Consider the following 25,514-nt stretch of genomic DNA (forward strand, 5'->3'; position numbering starts at 1 on the left):
GATGATCAACTCACAGCTAATCTTTATTCCCCATTCATATAGATCCCTTCACCATCTTTCTTTGACCAAATCTCAGAAATCGTCTCATCTCTTCTGTATATATTTCATCAAGCATCTCTAAAAGATAAGGAATATTTTTAATATGATCACAGTACCATCTTATATTTTTAAAAATTAATGATTCCTGGGGCCAGCCCAGTGGCATAGTGGTTAAGTTTGGGACATGCTGCCTCGGCACCCTGGGTTCACAGGTTTGGATCCCAGGAATAGACCTACACCTTTCAATAAGCCATGCTATGGTGGTGACCCACATACAAGATAGAGGAAGACTGGCACAGATGTTAGCTCATGGCCAATCATCCTCACCAAAAAAATAAAATAAAATATAGTAATGATTACTTAATATCATCAAATATCTAGTCAGTTTTTGAATTTCCAATTGTCTCACAAATATCTTTTTTTTTTTTTTAGTTAGCTCAAATTACATTCAACATAAAGCCCATCTTTGCACATCTCTTTAATCTGTGCATTCCTGCCATTCATCTCTTTACTTTGTTCTTGCAATTCATTTGCTGAAGAAACTGGGTCATGTATCCTGAAGTTTCCCATGGTCTAGTCTTGGCTGTTGCTCATCTCCAATGTGTAGCTTAATATGTTCTTTTGCCCTCTCTGTTTTCCTTAAATTGGGAGGTGGATCTAGAGAACTAATCAGATACAGGTTCAATTTTGGGGGCAAGACTACTTCACAAATGTTATTTTGTGTTTCCCTTCAGAAGCACCTGTTTGTCTCTTTTTTGTGATGTTGGCCCCCACTGATGCACAGCCTAGACCACTAAAGATTCATTAAGTGTTGCAAAGTATAATATTCTGAGTCTATCATCCCTTTACCATTTATATGCTGGAACATATTAACAAAGAGAAACTTCCTTTCATCTACCTACTGGTAACCCAGTGGAATAGTTCATTATAGGTAAGTCAGGATTACTTATTTAACTCTTCAAAATAATGGATTGGTTCACTAACATCCTTCAGTGTTCCAACTATGATCATTACAAGTTTGTTTAGTTTCCATTTTAAGAATCATTAAGCATGAATTTAAACATATTAGAAGGGCTTCAACTTATTGCCATTATTATCCTTATTGATGCTCAAAATTGTCCCGTCTTTGAACATTGGGATCCTCTTAGGGCTGGTTCCTGAGTCTTTCTGATATGATCCTAGTAGTCTTAAGTAGCGTCCTTGTATCAGGTATGACAAAACCGTACAGACTCATCTTGTAGATTTCCTCTCTCAGAACTGGAATCAGACATTTCTCCAAGGACTCCTGGCTCTTTTGGTGGAATGTGGTATTGGGAGGTCATGTTCTGAACATGAGGGGTGCTCATTGCTTCTGGGTCAGTCATTGTCTGTAGGCTTTTTTCAGCGGACAGTGAATACACACATGCACACACTAAAATATGTCATAAGTTCATATTGATACTTTCAATTCAAATTGATTACCATAGGGTTTTGCTAAATAAAAGATCTGTATCTTTAATAAAATCTAAACACTTCAAACAATCCAGAAAACCCAGACACACCCTAGCTAGTGACACTCTTTCATTGTTTTAACTGTTGATGAGAAATTATCACGGAACAGATACTTTACCAGTTATAGGGGATATAAAGACAAAGAAGAGAGAACTCCCCCCCTTAAGAAAGTCAGAGTGTAGAGCAGAAAATTGTGTAACATTTATTAGTTGTGATTTCTATGCTTTGATCCATTTACTTCATTCTCATAGGAATGCTGCAGAAAAATTTCTTGCATGTGATACATATTTTTGTTCCTATTATACTGATTTTTGTCTTGTTATTTTATGTTATATTTTATAGTTGCCTCTATTTTGAAATTGAAGTAAAAGCAAAGATGTGAATAACATATTTATTACCACATTTTTTATATCGCTATGCTCCAAGTATCATTTTAGAAGCCAATTTTAACAAAATCAGTATGTCAATCCTTCGGAAATGTATGATGAACATCCATGTAAACATTTCCAGATTGGTCAATTCCCAATATTTCTTCAAAATTTTTAAAGAAATGACAGAAGATAAGTTTAGCAGAAGACCTGTGTACATCTCCAAATCTTATTCTCCTCCTTCGTCCCTGTAGACAGCCACTTTTCTAAAGTGGGGGTTTAACTTTCTCGTCTATATACTCAGGAATAAAATATAGTAGGTATTGTTTCTTTCTAAGTAATGGTATTACAGCAGGATTATTGCTTAATATATTAGTGTGTGTGTGTGTGTCTGCAGCAGGCTCATTGTCCCTGGACGAGCCACCATGTCATCTTTAAGATATTAAACCTTCCCAAGCATGAACATGATATGCCTTTTCACTTCATTCTTCTTTTAAGTCTTTCACTTTTTGTAATTTCCTACAGAAAGGAACATCTTTTATTGAAATTTTCCTCCCTATGCTCCAAATCAGGATGATCCTGATTTAGTGGGATTTGAAACTTCTATAATTTGAGGGGCCCTCTTTAAGAAAAATAGGACAATATTACAAATAGAAATTGTCCACTGCCCCCTACTTCCATCCCAGAGGAGACCCTGCAAGTGAAGGGCCCTGAAACTTAAACTTCATTAGCTTCACAGTAAATCTGCCCCTAGATGCTATGGTTTTCTTTATTATGGTGAATATCTTTGAAACCTGCTTACTTTTTAAAATGCTAGTGATTTTTGCATTGTTCTCAGAAATTTTTCATCTTATTAATTCCAATGCTTTGCCTGTAGTGTCTTTTGGGTTCTCCACGTAGACAATTAGATTATCCACAGGGAAAGGCAATGCTGTCTCTTAATTTCCTATGTTTGTGTCAGACATGGCAAAGCAACAAATGCCTTTAAAAATAGTATAAGACAGAATGCCAATTAAAGTTAATCACCGGAACAAAGCTGAAGTCTGTGCGCTCTCAAAGGAAAACATAAACGTAAGTCTGTCTCTATATAAAGTTCCCACATACACACACACGTATGGACATATGTAACATTTTCTAGGTGTGATTTACTCTAGATTCACTGAGACTTGGTATTCATAATCATATTTCTTTATACTTAATACCAATTTCTATCCACTAACTACCACTTTCCTTTCAATAGAAGTTGATTTGCATTTCAGATTGTTAAAAATTATTCATTTCAGGTAGACGGTTGGTTTCTATTTAGGACACAGAAAAACTAGTATGATTTTACATTAAACTTTTAAATTCTTTTTTTTAAATGAAGGTGACTCTAGACAATAGCAAATGTATTTGTTTGTGATTTGGTGTTTTTTCCAAGGTTAACGATTTTCCCAGAAGGAGATAGTTGATAGACAAAAGAGAAAATTCTAAAAGCTCTTAATCCTTTATAGATAGTGACTTTTACCTGAAGATACTGAGTATATAACTTCTGCATTGTTCCCCTCATCAAGATCCTTTGCAAACACAGTTGTAACCAACATATTTACTGGTTGACCTTCCAGAACCTGTTATTTAAAAAAAATGGGTTACAAATTAGTAAAATTTTACAAACAAATATTAGTGAGTCTAAATGAAAGAACACATTACTACTAATCATTTTTTAAACTATTTTAAAATCCACATATAATTCAAATGTCTACCATATAAAAGTCATAAGGGTGTAAATCAATGAAAAGAATCCACATTACAAATTTAAGTCTTTTACTCAATTTGAACACATCATCTGCAGCATTTGAACTAATTTCGAGGGGAAAAAAGGGAAATCAAGTTGACTAAACAATCTTAGATTTTGGATGTATTTTAAGAATACTAACATCTTCTCATTCATCATCTTTCAGGACATTTTGTTAAAGGTCTAAAATACGCTAAAGACAAACACAAATCTTTATTTCACAAAACATACCTCATAGAGGAAATATACATCACTAATTAGTAGGAATTTTCCTGGAATATTGAAATGTACATGTGGTGTTGAACTTCATGTTAGACTGCTACCTCCCAATTAAGCTATGGAATATTTTCATGATATAATTAAAGCCACAGGATATTTTAATGAGATAACTAAAATCATAAGGATAATATCATAATGCTATGTTTTGGTAGAGTTTTCTTTAAATATGGCTTTGGAAATTGAGTTTAAAGTTATTAACTTTCTCAATACCTTTTTTGAATTGTTCAATATGCATATCTGAGCACAATTTGAATGTCCAATTCAATTGTTTTGGAGTAATAGCTTCCAAACTTTTTATTCATATAACCCACTCATTTTTTTAAAAGTTTGAGTAGCTCCAAGATATATTTATTAATTATGTATGTGAACTAATATGCTAATTTATTATGTACATTATAAAACATACAAAATCATGGAAACAAAAAAGATGAGATAATATAAATGTAATTAGAAGTTTCTGCATGTGCCCAAACGGGTCAAATGTCATCATCTCTGGATGCACGTCTCTCCGCTTTAGAGGTACAGATGGTTCCCTTGTCTCTAACTAACCATCTTAGAGATGTGTGTCAATTGCCCATAAGGAGCTCTGCACAAAGAGATCCCTGCAAATTACTGGAAAATAAACTCACACCTGAGCATTCCTGATAATGGGGAACTATGATGTTTGTACACAATGGCCAGAACTGCATTATCAGCAAACAATTGGATGTGTGATCCCAAATGGCACATATAACCATTTTCTTTTTTAAAAATTTGTGGGATTTTCTTGACATGAGCACAATTTCTAGATCTTCTAGAAATGTATGCATTGCCGTACCAAGACTGATTTGATAAATTCACACTCTTTACCACAAGATGGTGCTCAAAACAAATGGCTAAGAATACTGCAAAGTCACTACAAGGCTGCTTCACGCCACAGACCTTGATGTGTAATTCCTTTCCAGGGAGGCACTGTGGGAAATATGGTCTGTTATCATTGATGTCGGTGACGGAGACATAAACCACCATGGTGGCGTTTCGAGGTGGGGAGCCATGGTCCGTCACCAGGACAGTCGCCTCATGGTGCGCCTGAAGCTCGTGATCCAGTGCCACCCAAGTGATAAATTCACCTGCGGAACACAGAGTAGAACAAAAGAGGCTGACGATGTGTACCGGAATTTTGGCCTTATGAACTACATGCAAAACTAATTCGCAGGAAGGAAAATCAGATATAAAGCTCTGCATCAAAGCACGACTCCCCCGCCCATGTGCATTAGTAGCTTGGCTCTACTGTTGAAAGAATTTTCCGAAGTTTCTTCTGAAAACGCCACTTTAAATTTGGCATTCTTTGTATTTCAAATGATCTACCATCAATCACTTGAACCAAAAAATGAATTAATAAAAACAAATGATAAAATACGCTGTGGGAATTTAGTAATAATTGAGAAGACAAAATTGCAGCACGTCCCTCTTCCTGCTGCTATATGGGAAAGTGGAAAGCACCTCAGCTCTGACCTCACAAGTTCTGGGTTTGGGTCCCAGTTTCTCCACCTCACACATGGAAGTACCTCTCTGAACCGACTCCTTCGGGCTATCGGAAATAAATACCATCATAAATTTAAAAGCTGTAGGCTGTAAATTATTACAAATGTGGCAGCTGTTATCAATACTTTAAAATGATGGCAAAACATCTTCCTAAAAATCAAATGCATTCCTTAGGCAATGGTTTGTCCTTTATATATACACAGTTATATTTATTGCTGCCTCACAAAATATATGTGTAGTGATGGACAGTGACTTCCCAAATAATTCTTAAAGCTTTACAAGCCTTGTTTCACACAATCTTGCTCAGAAGTGTCTTATGGGCAACTTACCTCACCTTCAGCCATGGGGACTCAGGCACAAAAATGTTAGCTGCCTCTGACTTCAGAGGCCAGGGCTCTCTCCGCTAGCCCAGCCCCTGCTGTGGAGTTCCACCAGGCCTTAATTTCCTCACTGTTTATGAAAATATTTATTTCTGAGAAAGGAAACATGAAACAGCTACCACCCAACATTGCTATTTCTAAGATTTTTTGCCCTTTTCATCCAAAAGAAATGACAGTGTATAAAACAAAACAAACAGTGAATTCAGGAACAAAAAGAAAATTCATGTTTGGGTAAGTTGCTGAGTTAAATGCAGTGTTTATTATATTTGTTTATTCTATAAACTACATTTACAGAGTGTTTACTCTAAGTGTGATTTTAACAAATATCCCACACATCACGACTGCATTTTTAATGTTCCAAACTCTACTGCTCCTCTGAAAACCCTAACTCCTGAATGGCAAACAGACTTCTATTTGATGAACCAACTCTGATTGACAGGTAGCAACTGTTTGGGAGTCAGTGGTGAAAAAGACTGTGAGGCTCAGCCTCGGGCTGGGATGGCAGATGCCATCGCAGGCTGCCATGGGAGCTCGAGTCCCAGTCTCTATGAAGTCTGCTTGGAGCACCAGGCAGTAGAGGACGGGCACGCCTGCCGTGCTCTGAAGGGTGACCTCCAGCCCTGCATTGCCGTACTGTACGCGTTCCTGGTGAGTGGGAAGGTTTACAAGTACGCGGTCCTTCAGGCCCCTGCTCCACTTTGACTCTTTACCCCTCAGAGTGGAGGACAGGGAACACGTCAGGAACTCTCTCCTCTCTTCGTGGTAAGGATACTGAGCTCTGAGGTTAAGGTACTTGCTTAAAGCCATACAATAATTCTAGGAATGGCCACTGGTCTTCTGAATCTGGACGCTGGACTAATTGTAGCAGAGAGAAGATCATGGGGAGACCAACCTCATATTTTAATTTACTTCAAAAAACATAAATTGCCGAGTGAAATAGAAAACCTAGAAAATGATCTGGCATATAGAAGTAAAGAGCAAGCAGGCAGTTTGCGCCCTGCAGAGCGCGTCCCAGCTTGGAGCGAATGGGAGCTGAAATCCAGCTTGCAGTGGACTTGGCAAGTCATGTGGCCTGGTGTAAGGCTCCAACTGCTGGAGGAAGGGGCACCTTTTCCTAATTCACACAACAGGCACTTGAGAATCAAAGCTCGAAGTTAAGCAGAAAGGAATTCAAATTTGGTCTCACTAGAGGGCAGGGGCATCAGTTACAAAGGCTACGACATACATGGTGCTTCCAGAACTGTACAAAGCGGTGTGACCTCTCACTTCCTTCTAGCTCCACGCCCTGGGGCACGTTACTTGAGCTATCTGAGTCTCAGTTTTCCCAGCTACACGGCTGCAGTAGAAACATATTTCATTCGTAGATGGTTGCCGGAATTAAATAAAGTCCTTGCAAACTTTTTTTCACTCTTTGTTCTTTTTTACTTTTATTACAATATAAATTTTAAAATATAATAACTCTTTTATATTTAACTTCATAATTAAGACTTGAAAAAAAAACTCAGTGTAAATATTTGCCCTTTCCCCATGGTTCCCTTATCAAAATAAGAATGGGGAAATAAATCAATAGAGTGATTTTGAAATCTTAACTAATGGATTATTTTCCAGTTTTACATCGATGGTACTTATATTTTATAAAATATTATTTGACATTTTTTAAAAAAAGCTACAAACTAAAAATAATGGTCGTGGGTAAAATTAGACTTTACACAAGGATTTATTCAGTCCAGTTCTGAGTGGACCTCTAATTCAGAATAAGAACCATACGGTGCCCATATGTGGGTGTGAGGCAAGAGAAGCATGAATCATTATAGGTAAAATTCTATCCAATTTGACTTCATTTTAAAATCACAATACTATAATCAAATAAGATATTTACTAAAAACTGTTAATTTTAACTATATGTCTGTAATAATATTATAACTAAAAGATTTGAGTTTTGTCAATTCCAACACTAAAGGAATAAGTGGAAGCTACAAAATGCTACCTGTATTAGGATTCATCTTGAAGAATTTTCCATCAGACAAAAGGAAATATGACAGCTGTCCATTCTTTCCCGAGTCTCTGTCAATTGCTGTAATTTTGCCTATTACCCCTTGGGGAACAGGACTCTCCTCGACTTTCAAAAACAACACATCATGCAAGAAGGTAGGGGAATTGTCATTCTCATCCAGGACATGAATAATTACTGAAGTGCTCACATTTTGCAACAATCTGTCCTCAGGGATCCGGGCAAACACTCTAAAATTATATGTTTGTGTGGATTCGTAGTCGAGCTGTCGCCACAAATAAATCCAACCTGTGTAAGGATGGACGCCAAACACAGCAGAGTCTGTGCTGGGTTCCAGTGAGTACAGAGGCTGCGAGGCTGCGTGCTGTGGGCCAAGAGGGTGGGCCTGTATTTGCAGTATTTGGGTCATCAGCGAGAGAGATTCACTAACTTCCACTCGATAGACCAAATTTTCAAATGTCAAAGATGGGCTTCGTTCTTGTTTTTCAATCACGACTGTAAGCACTAAAAGGGATGCCCGAGGAGGAACACCGAGATCCTGGGCCGTGAGAGTTAGCGTGTACTTCGAGGGCACATCACCTCCCAGACTCTCATTGAGGTACACCATACCAAGCCCTGAGTCAATGGCAAAGACGTTTGGATTCTGGCTTGCAATGGCATATTGGATGAATCCATTCTGCCCACTGTCCTTGTCTTCTGCACGGGCGTGGTACAAGGCTGTGCCAGGCAGAGTGGTTTGGGATATTTTAACCTCATCAGAGGTTTTGGGAAACACTGGATGGTTGTCGTTGACATCGATTACAGTTATGTTGACCTCTGTGCTGCTGCAGGCTGGGGAACTGCCAAGCTGTGCCTGGACTGTGAGCACTACCACAGGCTGCGTTTCATGATCCAGAGGCTTCTGGGTTCGAATGGTGCCCAGCCATGGGTGAATAGAGAACTTTCCATCCAAATCACCAGAAGAGATTCTATAAAAAATTGGCTCTGAGGAATCTGAAAAAAAAAAAAAAAAGAAAAGAAAAAGCAATCACTGTATGCCAAAAGAATGTGCCTACTGGAAACACTGAAAACTGAAAGCACTGATATATACTATGTTCATGGAAAGTACTATGCAATGTCTTCCATATTCCTCAGCTCTCCACAGCCTGTTGGAAAGTGGACACATGGTTTAAGCTGTAATTAGTGGACAAAGGCAAAGTCCAATTGAAAGTAAGCCAGCCACAGGTTTCACTATCTTCCATCATTCTTGGATTAAGTAAAAGGGAAAGATATTCAGATAATAATCTGGATGCCTGTTTTATATATTTGAGGAAGCCAAGTTAAGTTTAAGTTGATGTTTCTCCATGGTATCTACCTGTGAAATGACAGTACCCCCTACAAAAGTTAAAGGAAGGAGAGAGGATGGAAAAAGATGGGACTGGGAGTAGGACAGACCTTTGGATGAATAATTCACTTCTAGGGGTTTATCTTGTAGAGAAACCTCTACAAGTCATAAAAGGATATTTACTTGACCATATTTCGACTAGAAAAAAATGATTGTAAATAATTCAAATTGATAGCACAAGGTAAAAGTTTAAATAAAACATGTTCTATACCTAAGTTGAAATACTTTGCAACCTTTACTTATTTATTTATTTTGAGGAAGATTAGCCCTGAGCTAACATCTGCCACCAATCCTCCTCTTTTTGCTGAGGAAGACTGGCCCTGAGCTAACATCCGTGTCCATCTTCCTCTACTTTATACGTGGGACGCCTACCACAGCCTGGCTTTTGCCAAGTGGTGCCATGTCCACACCCGGGATCCGAACCGGCGAACCCAGGGCCGCTGAAGCGGAACGTGCGCACTTAATCGCTGCACCACTGGGCCAGCCCTGCAACCTTTTTTTTAATTAGACAGAATGATGTCCAGTTACTTGGAAAACTGTCCACAATATATAAAGTGTGAAGAAAAAGGTGGTTGTAGAACAACAAAGATAGTAGGCTACATTTTCATAAAAAAAAATTTCAGAAGTATACATATGTGTTTTTGGGAGTGGGTTATAGGAGATGTATGCTTTCTACATTACAATTATTCTGTATTGTTTTAAACTCTTTTAAAAGTACCTATTACTTTTGTGAGTAGAAAAAAATTGTAGGATAGAAATAATGTTGAAAGAACAAAGAGCGAAGCACAGATTGTGTAGTCTCCATTTTTCTTGCATGGAGAAAAAGAAAGATTTAGTCAAGATTGTACAGCCTAAGAAAATAAAGGAAATATTCCAATAATGGATTTCAATCTAGCATAAGAAGTAAACACTTACTCAAGGACTCTTTCGCTTTCACTGTTCCCACAGGACTGTCTTCGGGCACATCTTCATAAACTGAGAAAGTATACTTAGGCCTTTCAAATTCAGCCGGTGCCAGAGTGGTCTGAAGAATGTGTATAGTAACATCAGCATTAATGACCGAAGTGAGCCCACCACCATCTCGAGCACAGACCATCAACAAAAGCGCAGTAGATTCCAAATGACTAAGAGGCGACGTGAGGTAAATAATTCCTGGGTAGGGGAAAGAAAGAATTAAAAAACAGATAACATGCAATCAATACTGATGAGCAACAGTAACATCTGATCTGTTAATTCTACTGTGATGGTTAATTTTAAGTATCAACTTGACTGGGCCATGGAGTGCCCAAATATTTGGTCAAACATTATGCTGTGCATTTTTACGAGGGTGTTTTTAGATGAGGCTAACATTTAAACGGGTAGAGTGAGTGAGGATAAACCTCATCCAGTCAGCTGAAGGCCTGAATAGAACAAAAGGGAGATTGCTCCTGCCTGAATGCTTTCCAACTGGGCCATTGGTTTTTTCCTGCCATCAGAATTGAACTGAAACCTTGGCTTCTCCTGAGTCTTAAGACTGCCAGCCTTCACTAGAACCACACCATTGGCTCTCTGGGGTCTCCAGTTTACCAACTCACGGGCAGATCTTGGGACTTGTTAGATTCCATAATTACATGAGCTAATTCCTTATTACAAATCTCTTTATATCTATACCTATATCTATATCTATATCTATATCTATATCTGTATATCTTCTGTTGGTTCCATTTCTCTGGAGAAGCCTGACTAATACATCTACTTTCCAGTCAAAGAACTTGAGCATATTTGCAAAGTGATGGTCCAAATTCTGGGGACAAGAGTGACAAGTTAGGCCTATATATACTTGGTGAGTATGAGAGGAGAAGGTATTAATGGTTAAGCCGAGGAGAGATCCAGTAATGCTGAGAGAACCAATTATTTAATATTATTAATACTACCCTTTAGTGTGCTTGTTTGAAAACATGAAAACAGATCTAACATAACACTTAAGAAATGAACATGTTAGTTTTATTTAATGAGAAAGAAAAAACATGCGAGCTCATTAAATCAATTTGCGTACAAGTAAATATGGCTGAACTTTATGGAATCTGTCACAATACCACTGGCCATAAGTATTAGTTAAATGAAGGAATACTGCAGTTTGCCAGTTAATGAGAAGCTGGCAGAAACATCAGAATTATCAGTTTTCTAGGCATAAAAAAGGTGACATCATTCAATTTCTTTGTTTTTCGAAGTCAAAATCTGCCCTCTTACTACCCAAATCCTTGTTCCTAGTTCTATTAGAAATTTAGTGAAATATGTCTTATTTCTCTTTGGCATAATACATCACCAATAAGTGAAGTCAAATATTTTGTCTGACCTGCTCCAGGCACAAGATCCCCATTTTCTTTAAGAGTTCTTTATCTAATATGATTTTAAGTCATTTCACTCATGGTTCCTTTCTCCTGAACATGCTCCAAGTTGATCAGTGAATACATAGTTCCAGATACAATCTGACTATTATGAAGAAAAGTACAAGCACTCTTTACTAGAATACTTATAAAGTATTAATTTAACCAAGTGTTACTATACCAGCTTTTAGCAGCCATATTAAAATTTGGGTTCATATTGATTTGGCGGTCCACCAAAGCGCTCAATAGTCATCAGACATATTTCTAAGTCAGATCTTTTCCATCTGTTATTGATGAGCTTCAAAAATTATTTATAATTAAAATCTATGTTTGATTAAAAAATAAAAATCAAATGATACAAAAGTGTCTGTCTATAGAAGGGAATGAAAAGTTCCTCTACCCCAATCACCCCCGCTCCCCGGGGTATATATTCTTCCAGAGTTAATTCAATTCCAATAACAGAGAAAGTTTTAAAGGTTTTATTTTCCACTCTTGATGATTATGACAATGAAAAGATTAACGTCTGCCCAACTAGACCACAAGCTGGTCTTCCTGCCTCCAGATTGACTCCTTCTAAACCATTTTTCATACTTGTATTAGAATAGTCTTCCTAAAGTTCAAATCGATGCCTTCCCAAATTTTCAGGGTGAATGCCTTATCTTAATATATACCAAGCCATTCGTAAACTAGCCCTTTTCCATCTCTGTCGCCTTATCTCATCACTCACATACAGCACCCTTTGCTCTTGGCACAGTGAACCATTTCTAATTTCCAGAATAGACCTTGCTCTTTTCCATCTGGATTGCCGCATCCTCTTTCTGGAGCAACTTCCTCACCTTCTTTGACTTAATGATTTCTAGTCATATTTTAAAGCACGGCTCAGGTCTCACCCAGGGCAGGTGGCTCTCTTCTACCCTCTACTTTGCTTTAGATAGCACTCTTCTATGATCCCATAGTCACCTGTGTCCATATGCCTGTTATAGATTCAACACATTGTACTTGAATTAACAGTTTTTATCTTTCTTATCATTCATTCATTTACTCAACGATTTATAAATAAAATCAAAAGATAACATTTTGAAAATGTATAAACAGCAATTTAGTATCCATAATAAATGAAGAGTTCTGCAATGAAGATGAAAAATACAACTAAACCAAGAGTTAGGTTAGCAATCGGTAAGGACAGATAATTCAGATAAGAAAGAAGAAAGTGTTAATAAATATGATAATGCTCAAACTCACTAAAAATAACAGACATATAAAATTAAAACAAGCACTTCTCGTTTTTACCTCTAATGTTTGCTAAAATATTTAAGTGATGAGACCCAAGGCTAATAAAGCATGTGGTATTTATGTACACCATCCAAAAGGCACTTTGACAATATTTATCAAACTATAAATTGTTCATATTCAACATCCTAAAACTCTACCCTCTGCTTACATAAGTAGGAAATAAATGGACAGGATGTCTTTTGCAATACTGCAAATGACTTTAATATCTATCAAGAAAAGAATGAATGGTTTGATCAATTGTGGTATACCATAGAATACCATGGAGGATCCAAAAAGAATGAAGAGAGTACACGTTTTATTTAGAAAGATTTTATGTGCTACATTTTATATGAAAACAAGTTGTAAAAGTAAATCTATGATATCAACCCATTGTGTTAAAAAAATTTAGTATATTGTATAAACATTTTAAAAATGAAAGGATATCTGTACTGTGAAAAATTCATGAAGTGCTGCTAAGTGAGAATGTTAGATTAGAGAACATGTAAAGTAGAATCGTAAATGCTGACACGTATACTCTGTACACATAGAGAGAAATGGGCACACTGGAAACATGGAAGGATCTGAACAATTATAGAGAGAGGTCATCTCCGTGGGTTGAGATTATGCACTTTCTACTTCTTACATTCCTATGGTTTTAATGAGCATATGTGCTATGGACTGAATTGTGTTCCCATAAAATTCACACATTGAACCCCTAATCCTTAGTGTGGCTGCCTTTGGAGTAAAGAATTAATTAAGGTTAAACAAGGTCATAAGGGTGGAGCTCTAACTCTATAGGGTTGGTGTCCTTCTAAGAGGAGACACCCGAGAGCTTGCTGTCCCCCCACCCCGTGAGAGCACAGCGAGAAGGCAGCCCTCTGTGAGACAGGAAGAGCTCCCACCAGAAACTAAATAGGCCAGCACCCTACCTCGGACTTGCGGCCTCCAGAACTGTGAGAAATAGAGCTATAAAGGAAATGCATACTATAGTGAAGATTTAAACTGGACATTAAAATGTGTGTCTTTAAAAATAACTGCACGAAACTCTTCTCTAAAAATAAGATTCTTAGTATGTAGAAAGCTTCAATGATGTATATCAATGGAAATTTCAGAACCAGCAAATGAGTATATTCAGGAGGGCTGTGTTCAATTAAATGAATCCCTGAGGTTGAAATAAACATGCTCTGCAGAATTATCTACATAAAACTGCTTGGACATGTGATTCCCAGATACAAACAAAAATAATTTACAAATACTTAAATTGCCAGCAAAATGTGCCACAATAACATATGGTAAATTGCGAAATCTAATAAAATAAATATCCGTACTATATTCACTGCTATTGAAAAGCATTTCATCTCTGGTGAGAATCATTTTATTTAATGACCCCCAGCCCTAAAGCCCCAAACTGGTATTTTGAATTGAGATAATTTAATAATAAAGTTTGGTGTCTCAATGATTTGACAATAGGGAACAAGCAACAAAACATAGCTTATATGTTATTTTATTATTTTATCCTTGATCATGTGCAGGATGTTACTCCATGTGACAAAATTAAGTGTGTTGTTATTTCAACAACATTTCACTGATGAATGTCTATCATGTCATATTACAGGTTCTCAACTAATTTGAAAGAAGGGAAAAGGGAAGAGAAAGGGAGACACTGCCAAAGATAGAATACTATATAAATTTAACTGTCAAGAACCTTCACCCTTAAGAAACATATACAAACTGATCAATAACTAAATGTAATGCTGACAAAATCGGTACAAGAACTTTCAGTCATAGGTGAGCATGAGACACACTTAAAGTTATATGTAAACAGCAAAGCACCACACAAATGTTAACTATTATAAAGAGGGCTTAGCTTAGAACCCTGCCTATAGGAGCCACTCAGGGAAACGAATTTATGTGGGGGAGGGTCAGGAATCCTATTTCCAAAAGGTAAGTGCCTTAAGAAAAAAAAAGTTTTCAAGCCTTTTAAAACAAATGACATTATATAAGTGCCCGACCACACAAAGTAAATCCTCCCAATCTCAGTTTTTCACTAGATTTTGAAAAGAAAATGCCCATTATCTTACTCCTCCATGTCTCATTTCATAGAAGTCTCAGAAGTAAGCCCAATACTCTAGGTTGTCTGTATCAAGATATTTTATATATATATATACATATATATATGCACACACATATATATTCAAATACACGTTTATACACACCCACATATACATGTACACGGATGTATGTGTGTGAATATATATAAATATATGTATATATATAACATAAATGCTGATCTACTCCAAATTGCTCTGTAATGATGGGATAGTCAGCACTGCATGAACAACAAGCCTGTTCCTCAATTGCCATGCTCCAGGTAAGTTTTCCACACCATCGTGAACTGCGCTGATTTTTGTGTATGCCCACAGACTAACCACTTAACCCTGTCACGGTTTTGCCTTCCTTATCTATTAATTAGGATGAGGATAATCCCTCAGTAACCTCAGACACAATTGGTTCCCGTCTGAAAGTGTTCAATTCTTGTGTTAACTGTTTATAGAAGCCCAAAATTTTAGGATTTTTAAAATTTTTCAAAAAAGTTTCCATTAAACGAAAGCATATACACAACTAAGAATAACTACCTGAAGGCAAGCAACACAGCTGATAAATGCACTAGTCTTTGAACGTGCAGGGCTTTGTTGCACTGAAATAAAACAGCCCACAAATCAGAAAGACCAAAGCAGGGCCGCTAGGCCATTTATTAGTAAATACACATACTTATATACTCAACATCCGCTTCTGCTTTTTAAATATATTAAGTGTACCTGTTTCAGTCAGGAACCAATCAGGCAAACAGAAACCACACTAGGAATTTTACAGGATATTTAATTAAGGGAACTGATTACATGGGTACGGGGAAGCTAAAGAGGACGAAGTGGAGGATAAGTAGTAACTGCAGGAAGCAGTGACCTCTAGGGCTGCAGGAACGAAAAGGAAGAGGTGATGTACCACCTCTACAAAAGGAAGCGGAGGATGAGCGGCAGCGGGTCTCAGAGCTCTGGGGTGGCACTGCGTGGATGGTACCCAAAGCTCCAGAGCATCCTCCTTGCAGCTGATACGCAAGTGTCTCAGGAAGTGACTCACAACTGGTGTTCAAACCTTCAATGGGCATGGCCAGCAGATGCTCAGATCACCACACTGTGGCTGCTGTCACCATGGAGGAGGCACAGGGCAGGGGATGCTCACCACCCAAGCGGGCACTCTTCGCATGGTACATCTGACGGTGGCACTTCTGAAGAGAATGCATTCTCACATATAGGAGACATAAGAAGTCAATTAGATACATGAGGGAAATTTTGGGACAGAGATAAAACCGTATGGCAACAAGAGGAGAAACACTGAGAATCTATAAAGGAATAATTTCTAAACTGACAGCAGAGTTCTCAATGGCAACAACAGATGTCAGAAGTTAATCAAATACTATTGTGAAAGTTCTAAAAGAAAACAGCTGCCTATCTAGAATTTTCTACTCAGATAAACTGTTTTAAAGAATGAGCATTGTGTCAGTCAGTGTTCGCCAGAGAAACAAAACCGATAATATACGTACATATATAAACAGCAAGGTTTATTTTAAGAGATTCGCTTATGCAACCATAGGGGCTGGCAAGTCTGTGATTGCAGGGCAGGTCAGCAGGCGAGAAATTCCTGTAGGAGTCAATGCCACAGTCTTGAGTTTAAAAGCATTCTAGAGGTAGAATTCCTTTTTCCTTGGGGGACCTCAGACTTCTCTTAAGGCCTTCAACTGATTGGATGAGGCCCACCCAAATTAGGGGGGGTAATCTATTTTACTCAAAGTCTACTGATTTAAATGTTAATCACATGTGAAAAATACCTTCAAAGCAATACCTACATTGATGTTTGACCCAAAACTAGGGTCATAGCTTAGTTGACTCAACACACAAAATTAACTACCACAAACATAAAATAAGACCAACACAGACAGATAATTTACCTCTTACAAACCATCCCTGAAAGAACTACAAAAGGGAACAACTGTTTTGTGGCACCAGGTACACTGACTAACCCTCCTCATGAAATGAAGCACTGCAAAAATATTTTAAAATGCATCCTCTTATGTACATCAATAAGCTGACAATAAAGAAGGCAAAAAATTAAGTAATGTCAGGAACCCAGAGAATAAGCAGCATCCTGAATTTAGCTCTGGGCTTCAGAGTATTTGCCAAACCCTAGTGTCCTTGAAGTTTTTCTTTCAATGACTTTACGGAGCTCAGAGGACAGAAGACAAGACCAGAGCCTTTGGAGATGGGAGCAGGTTGGAGATGGACAGCCTCACAGGAGTTCCTCCAAGAAAATTAGGTCCACAAAGATGTCAACGTCAGGGTGAGCTCGAAATCAACCCCTGCCCCCACAGAGGACTGTGAAGAAAATTGCCCAACTTGAAACTTGATGCTAAATAGAGCAGGTAAAAATTTTTCCTTTGAGAATTCCTAAACGTAAACCAGCCTTCACACTAGTTTGTAGCCTGAATTCACAATACAGGATGATGTGAAAATTTTCAAGCCAAGAATTTTGTCGATAACTGGTACCTCCCTAGGGCACTTGAGCAAGAGAAGCACAAACAGTTTCCAGAGGAATCTACCTTTATCTCCAGGACTCAAAGAAGTCTTTCAGCTAAAGATCCAAGCCCTCAGTAAAAAAATCACAAGACACATGAGGAAATACGCTAACAGGAGTGAGACCGGGTACCAAACAACTGCTATATATTATTTCCATCAAAATAGTCATAGCTTTTGACTTCAGTTGTTATTTATCCTAGTATCTCCCCATGTCCTCTCGCCTGAATTACAGCTCTGTATGTCTTTCTAAGTGGCACTTCCTCCAGGGCATTAGTTAATTTGACATCAGTTGGACAATCAATCACTGAGTCAAAATTAAGAAATTATGTATGACATCCTCTTTCATTAATAAATCAAATTAGTCACCATTTCTACATTATTTTCCTCTTAAAATATCCTCGAATTAGTTCCTACCTCTCTGTTTGTATTACCACCTCCTTAGTACAAACCTCATTACTTTCCCCCTGGATTATTATAATAATAATTACTATTGTATATTATCTGTTAATTAACATATGTTACCTGTTCAAATTTTCGAGTCTTACAATCTACCTAGCACACTCTACCAGGGTAATTTTCCTTAAATATCATTTTCACCACAACATGCTAGTGCTCAAAACCATTACATCATTCCTTGTTTCCTGTAATAATCAAGTTTAAACTCTGTCATGCTTTTAAATTCCTCCATAAGCTACCCTACTCAACATAGCTTCTCATTATTCTGCAGCCCGTCTCTCTACTTCAGATATGATCAATCTCCTGCCATCATAAATAGGTGCAACAAGGATGATGGCAAAGCATAACTCATGGATGCAATTGTAAAGTGACTTTATATTTTTTCTACTATTCAAATTTATTTTGTATGGCTAAGTGTTCTCTTCTGCCTCTAAGTGAAAATTCAGGAAGCTCCTACAACTTCTTCAGTTACTATCAATCAACTAAAATTTCTTCTGTTACTTTAAGTCATGAAACAGTCTCCATTTAATCACTAGAACATAAAGGTCTGGGGGAAGCCCCATGGCATAGTGGTTATGTTCAGTGCACTCCACTTCAGCAGCCCGGGTTCGTGGGTTTGGATCCCAGGCGCAAACCTATACCACTCAGCAGCCATGCTGTGGCAGTGACCCACATACAAAATAGAGGAAGATTGGCACAGATGTTAGCTCAGGGCTAATCTTCCTCAGCAAAAAATAAAAAAGAATATAAAGGTCCACATAATAATTGAAACTTTTTTTAAAGTTCAGGTGGGGCACATGCTGCAGGTCAGAAGTAACTGACTTCTCTTTTTCCTCATCTGGCTTGCTTCAAACCTCTAATCTGAGGTGGCCTTAATGAAGGTGAACACAGCTCTCTTTGATTGTTCACTTACTGCTACCCTGTCTCCTGAAAAGCTAGCAACACTGAGAGCTTCTCCCTCTGGCCTTCTCTGGGCAATATCTAAAACAACTCCACACCAGCTATCTCTGTGGCAAATGACCCACACCCAAGAGAAACCGTTAAGTACTCTTTGCCCCTACAAACTCCTGGAGTGCAGTTTGTCTCCACTCCAGAAACCTCTCCTTTCTCCTCCTGTCAGTCATTCCCCCTTTAGATTCCTCAGGTAAGAGACAGATGTGAGTCTGTTAGCCCCAAACTGCAGGAAAGCATACTAAGCTCTCTGAGGAGTCAGAAAGATGTAGGTACCCTGCCTGGGGGAAAACACGCAAATCAACAGCGGCTTTCTCCAAATTATCAGCCCTTTTATCTCCAATTTATCAATCCTCCAGACCTTTGACAAGGTGGGTAAAGTTTAGGAAAATAATAAAGCTCATTTTCAGGTGCCTCCTTTGTTAATTCTGCATAAAGTCTGGCATCTCCGTGGAATGTGGAATTTACTGTATTCTTAGTGACTCAGCCCAAACTTATATTTTAATTTCTTGTTACAAATGCTTAGTAATATCCATCTTCACATCTTCATTTATGTTGTTCAATTCTCCTGAATCACTATCCATTCTTCCCCCTCTTGCTTGTCCAAACCTGAGTTATCCTGGGAGGTTCAGCTCAAGTTCCATGGTCCATAATCCCTTCCTAGACTAATCTAGATCTTCCAGAGCTCTCTTTTGAAGTCCCCCATTATCTGTAGTCATTCCTGTCATCAGTACACGGAGTCTGCCCTTGACATTTCTATCTCATGGAAGGCAAATACCAAGTCACCTTAATGAGACAGTGTGCCTCTATGGCCTACAAACTTGATTGTACCTGAGATGCGAACATTTCTTTTAAAAATGTACTAATCCAAAAGGTAGTTATGAGTCCAGGAAAAGTAGAAAAAAAAGAGAAGCAAATGTTAGGCACACACATCCAGGTCCAGGTCATAGAAGAGAAGAAAGATGTTTAGCATACAGACTTCAAGTATTTCACTCTCAGTGAAAAGCAGAGTGATGCAGAGTGCTGTACAACAGGCTCTCATATTTTTGTTCTGTTGGCAAGAACGTCTTTATTATGGGGAAGATCCATCAGGCTATTTTAACCTGGTACTACTAAACATTAAAATTATCTCATTCCTCCTTTAAAACTCAATGCTCATTTATAAACTTTCCCAGATCTGATTTGGCTTTCTCCATAGTGTGCCCAGAGGGAGAAGGTAGGCTGGACATGAAGCTTCAAGTATTCAGTTCTGTGATAGTTATGGTTTCTCACTGTAAGCTGATAATTGGCATTCAGTTTGATACATCAGTAGAATGAGCTTGCTTAATATAAGTCTGATGATAAAATAATTTAAATATGGATCACCACCTTGTGAAGCTTCTTAGATGCCAGACAGCTGGGCTTCCTCTGGTGAAATAACTCTGTGTCTCTGTATGTTGACTTTGGGAATGTCATTATTAAGTCTCTTGCCTTGACTCACATGTATTTTTTCCTGAATTCCCAGGTATGTTTCCATAAATTTCTGTACTCTGGCCTGGACTGAGTATCTATTTCTTTTCCAGTTCTAAATTTTAAAATTATTGTACTTTCATAATATTTTTTTATTTTTTATTGAGAGATAATTGACATATGCCATTGTATTAGTTTTAGGTGTACAACGTAGTGATTTGATATATGTATATATTGTGAAATAATTACCATAATAAGTTTAGATAACATCCATCATCACACATAGTTACATTTTCTTACAAGAACTTTTACAATCTACTCTTTTAGCAACTTTTTGTAACTAGAAGTTTGTACCTTGTGACCACCTTCACCCATTTCACCCACTCCCACAACCCCCCACATCTGACAACCGTTAATCTGTTCTCTGTATATGTATTATTGTTGACTAAACTAGATTATAAGCTATCCTGTGGCAACAACTCTATCTCATTCTTTCCTTATTTATTCAACAACCATTTATTGTGTGCCTTCTACATGCCAGGAACTGTGCTAGTAACTAGGAAGGCAATAGGGAGCAGAATAGACAGTGTCTGTGGGGGACAGACATTAATCAAACAATCACAAAATATGTAATTATAATATAAAGAGAAGTTATGATAGAATATAAATCTGGGCACCTAACTCAATGTGGTTGGGGAGGGAGTTGTCTGAAAGCATCCCCATGAAAAGATGACCAATAATCTGAGCTCTGAAGGATGAATCAGGGCATTAGCTAGGTGAAGATGTGAGTATAGGAAGGGGCAAGGAAAGGGAGTAATCAAATGTTCTAGACAGAATGGAAAATATGTATAGTGCCTACAGAGGGAAGCATGGCAGGATGGAGGAAAAGAGGAGAAAGAGGAGGAGTAAGAAGGAGGAGGAGGAAGAAGAAAGAAGTGGAAGAAGGAGGAGGAGGAAGAGCAGGAGGACGAGGAAGAAGGCAGAAAAAGAGAATAGGAAAGAGAAATAGTAGTTGGTATAAGGAATGAGCACAAAGATTAAAGAGAAGAGTTATTGGAGCTGGGGGCACAGAGGAGAGCAGGGCAGATCATGAAGGGCCTGGTAGACCATAACAAAGATTTGGCCTTCAGCCAAAGAGGCGTGGAAAGTCTTAGAAAGATTTTAGGCAGAGGAGTGAAATGACCAAATCTGTCTTTTTATATTTGAACAAGGTCCATGTGACGCCTATATACATCAATTTTACTAGGCTTTTTTGGAGTCAATGACTACTTTAGTTGGCCTTCAAAGCCAATTTTGTGTAGTGAAGCAATTTCTACTAGAGACCAGGAAGAAGCTAATAAGTTTCTTTGAATGAACACTCACCACTTATAAGAAGGGAGTATTAAGATTCAGTTAGTTCTTCTATATGTTGAATGTTTCAAAACATTCAGTTTTTTTTTTAACATTTGAGTATGAAAAGCTAGGAAAGTCATTTACTTGAATCTAACATTCTTAAATAAACAGAGCTGTCCACTAAAAGTTGAGGGGCCAGAAAATGTAGCCTTATAATATATACTACATATAAATATGCATATTTATATATAATAATAAAACAGTAAATAAGATGAATAGCTCTCTTTGCCTATATCTTTGTCAGCTTAAAATTTATGATACTGTATTTTAATACTTTAAAGTACAGTGATTATTTGGCTCTGATTTTTCCATGACACTTGCAAATTACCAGTAACCACCAGTTCAGGAGACTAACTTTAACTTTAAAAAATGGACACTTACAGAGCACTGGTTATTTTATGTTTTAATTAATGAATGTTTAAATTTATATATGCCAATTATAATGTGCAACAATGTTGGTCTATGCTCTTTATCTTGTCACTTTTTATTTAAGAGAGGAAACTGTTTGGATAAAATTATTTTAAATTGATAGACTAACAAAAAAACTTAAAGACAAAGGTCTTCTCAATTAAAATCTAATACACATATAAAATCATGTTCTTCTATTAATTAAACAATACTGACTTTCAGAAGCAAACTGCCTGGAAAACATGGAATACTGTCAACCGAGGTGGTAACTCATACAGCGGTATGGTGGTAATTCAATAATCTGTAGGTTATTAGTAAAATTGTAGGCTATGGGATAGTTAAGAACAAAAACGAGTGCAAAATCAAGACCTTCACCAAACATAGAGTCTATAAGTGTGGTTTTCTCAAAAACAGAGACAGACCAAAAACTAAGGGATATCAATACCAATTTCTCTTATTGGTTATTGATGTCTATGATATCTCTCCTATATTCAGTTTGTGAGAATATAGAAATTTATTCATCAAATAGATGATTATATATTTAATTTGTACACAAATCTGGGTAACTAAGTTGTAGTCACTAAAAGGAACAGAATGGATTCAAAATTCTATCTCATATTGACAACTAAAACAATTCTTAAGAAAAATGAACCCATTTTGGAAGATTCCACTGAATTCTAGTTATTCAATTGAAAAGAGCAGATAAATCAACAGATAATTTAGTATTTCAAATAAGTTTATATGGGAAGTCACAATGAGAGATCATTTTTCTATCTTATTTAGTTGAATCAGTAGAACCTATACTTAGCTTTGTCTTTAGTTTAAAAAAATCATAACAATGCAAAGAGCCTTGAAATGGAAGTCTAAAAAGTAAATTTGAGTGTCAGGTTTATTACTATGTCCTTGAGCAAGTCACTAAGACTCTGAGGGTCTTCGGTCTCTTAATTTGCAGATGAGCATAAAAACATCTGCCTTGCTTATCCCATGAGTTGATGTAAGGCTCAAATAGGCAACAGACAGAAAAGATGATGAAAAGTATTATCATCTGAGACAGAGCAGTATAGGAACGGAACACAGGTCCAGGATGGGGTTCAAGTCCAATTCTGCCATTTACCAACCGTGCACCAGTAGGCAAGTCACCAAATCCCTTTCTGCCTCTATTTCTTCCTCCACCAAATGAGGGAGCTGAATTATAAGGTCCCTTCCATCTCCAAGAGTCTCCGATCTTATACGGGAAAAATCTCATGAGAAAACTCTCTAACATGCTTTTGTTTCCTATGAAAGTGACAGACACTGATTAGGTGTTCATGATTAATTTTAGTCTCTGTCTTGCAAATAAAAGAAAAATACATTTTCTTTGGCATAAGCAGGCTTGCATCCCTTACAAAATGAGGTGTGGTATTAATTTATTGACTACATGTCAGAATGTTCTAAATGTAGAAAAGTGGCAATCATGAAGAATTATTAGAATCATTACATGGTATGAAATCTGAGCATGAAAGTAACATTAGGAAAGAATCTGCCCTTGAAATAAAGAAAAACAGAATCTGTGCTGCATTACTTATGGTCCACGTTAAAATCCACACACCCCATACAAACAAAAGATCCCAGCTAAACATGGAGGTACAGCTGCCCTTGTCTGGTAGTTTAACTCACTCACTTATCCTTTTAATTACTTGTTCTTCTTGGTGCTAAACTTGGGTTTTGTGTACACCACAACTAAACATGGAACAGACAACAGGCGACGCAACACAAGCTTTTCTTGTGAGATCTACGAGAGCAGGAATTTTTGTCTGTTTTATTCACTAATGTATCCTAAACACCTGTAACAGTGCCCAGTACATAATAGGTACTGAATAAATATGTATCAAAAGGATGAACTTGCTTCCATTTTCTGCCTTGAATAGATAAGTTACATTCTTTTTAGAACCTTCATCGACTTTCTTTATATCATTAAGTTGCTTCTTATAAAAAGAGATAAACCACAAGAATTTAACCAAAAGCAGCCCTAACAAAAGAAGTAGGTGGGCAAGAATACATGACCAACCCAAAAGCCTGAAACCTATCTGTCACCTTAAAATCGTCTGAATTAGAAGTAATGTTTGTTTCAGTGTAAAATGACTAAATAAACGAGACAGACAAAAAAGCTAAAGAATGGCTCTTTTCATGCGACTAAAGAGAATACTTCAAACAGTGTAGGGAAAAACAATCTACATATAATTCATAAAACGAGATTAAAAATACATGAAAAAAGAGCTATTAATAAATAGGCCTCTTGTGTTTCCTCCTTTTAAAACTCAAAACAGTGTGGTCTGCCTTGTGCCCACATCAAAGGAATCCAACTAACTGAGAATAAGGGAAATGAGGGCTCAACTCAACCTCTCTCTCGTGGTGCCTAAACACATTTTACAAAAATGTTCTTTGAACCAATAACACGCTTAGAAAACCAGAAACAGAACAGGAAGATAAACCCACAAGAGAAAACAACCATGACATCGCCACACCCCCTTCCAGTTTTCTCCAAAACGTTTTTTTTTTTTGCCAGATGAACACAGTAAGTCAAAGAACTCTATTTTTAACGCATGAGTCTTGGTGGTGGCACAAGAGATCAACGGAAAGTCTCTTGTCTTTGGGAAAACATGAGCCTCTAACACAAAGTATGTAAGCTTATAAAATAGCATGTCTGATACAGGAGGCATCAAAATGAAAGGATGAACGAAGCAGTGAGCACAGTAAGGAATGTCTCTAAAAAAGAATTTTAAAGTAAGTCAGGAAGAAGTGACAATGTATAAATTTGCTCATCAATTCTCAGTATTCTCCTCATACAATATAACTGAATATAACTATAAAACTATACATCTATATAATTATATAACTCTATATAAACATATATATACAAATTTTATATGTATACATATAAAAGTGCCAGCCAGCACAAATAAGCTGGAGAGAGAGTTGGGGAGAGTTTTGAGGAAAAGTAGGGTTGGGCCATAGTGTCACCTTCCTTACTGTGGTGGGAAAAGAGGATTTTAAATGAAGCTTTGTTCTGTATTATCAATGACACTCCCTTGCAATTTGTTAAGAGGACGTAATAAAGATTTAAATCATTTTTCAATTATTTCTAGATGTTATTTATTCATTTATTACACAAATATATATTGACAGAGGCAATTTCTTGAGACTGTGCTGACATTGGCAGCCTCTGGAGAGACAAGACTTCTAGTAGAAGCAAGAAAGCCCAGTTTTACATAGGTTACCACAAAAAACAGATCTAGAAAGGGAAAATCATATTCCAATACAGCTCCTTGTTCTATTCTTTGAGAACATCAACGGTTAAGT

The 25,514-nt window shown here is 37.3% G+C and overlaps 1 protein-coding gene across 1 annotated transcript in view; it reads right to left on the reverse strand.

The window, feature by feature from the left end:
- Positions 1-25,514, reverse strand: part of DCHS2 (dachsous cadherin-related 2) — a 241,967-nt gene that overhangs the window by 84,083 nt on the left and 132,370 nt on the right. Inside the window, exons 4-7 of the mRNA XM_070504944.1 lie at positions 10,166-10,402; positions 7,843-8,859; positions 4,873-5,060; positions 3,406-3,505 (exon numbers count right to left, since the gene is read on the reverse strand). Of these exons, the coding sequence (XP_070361045.1) occupies positions 3,406-3,505; positions 4,873-5,060; positions 7,843-8,859; positions 10,166-10,402 (1,542 nt within the window). The remainder of the gene's footprint in view (positions 1-3,405; positions 3,506-4,872; positions 5,061-7,842; positions 8,860-10,165; positions 10,403-25,514) is intronic.

Source organism: Equus asinus, chromosome 3 (assembly GCF_041296235.1).
Source record: "Equus asinus isolate D_3611 breed Donkey chromosome 3, EquAss-T2T_v2, whole genome shotgun sequence".
Lineage (NCBI taxonomy): Eukaryota > Metazoa > Chordata > Mammalia > Perissodactyla > Equidae > Equus > Equus asinus.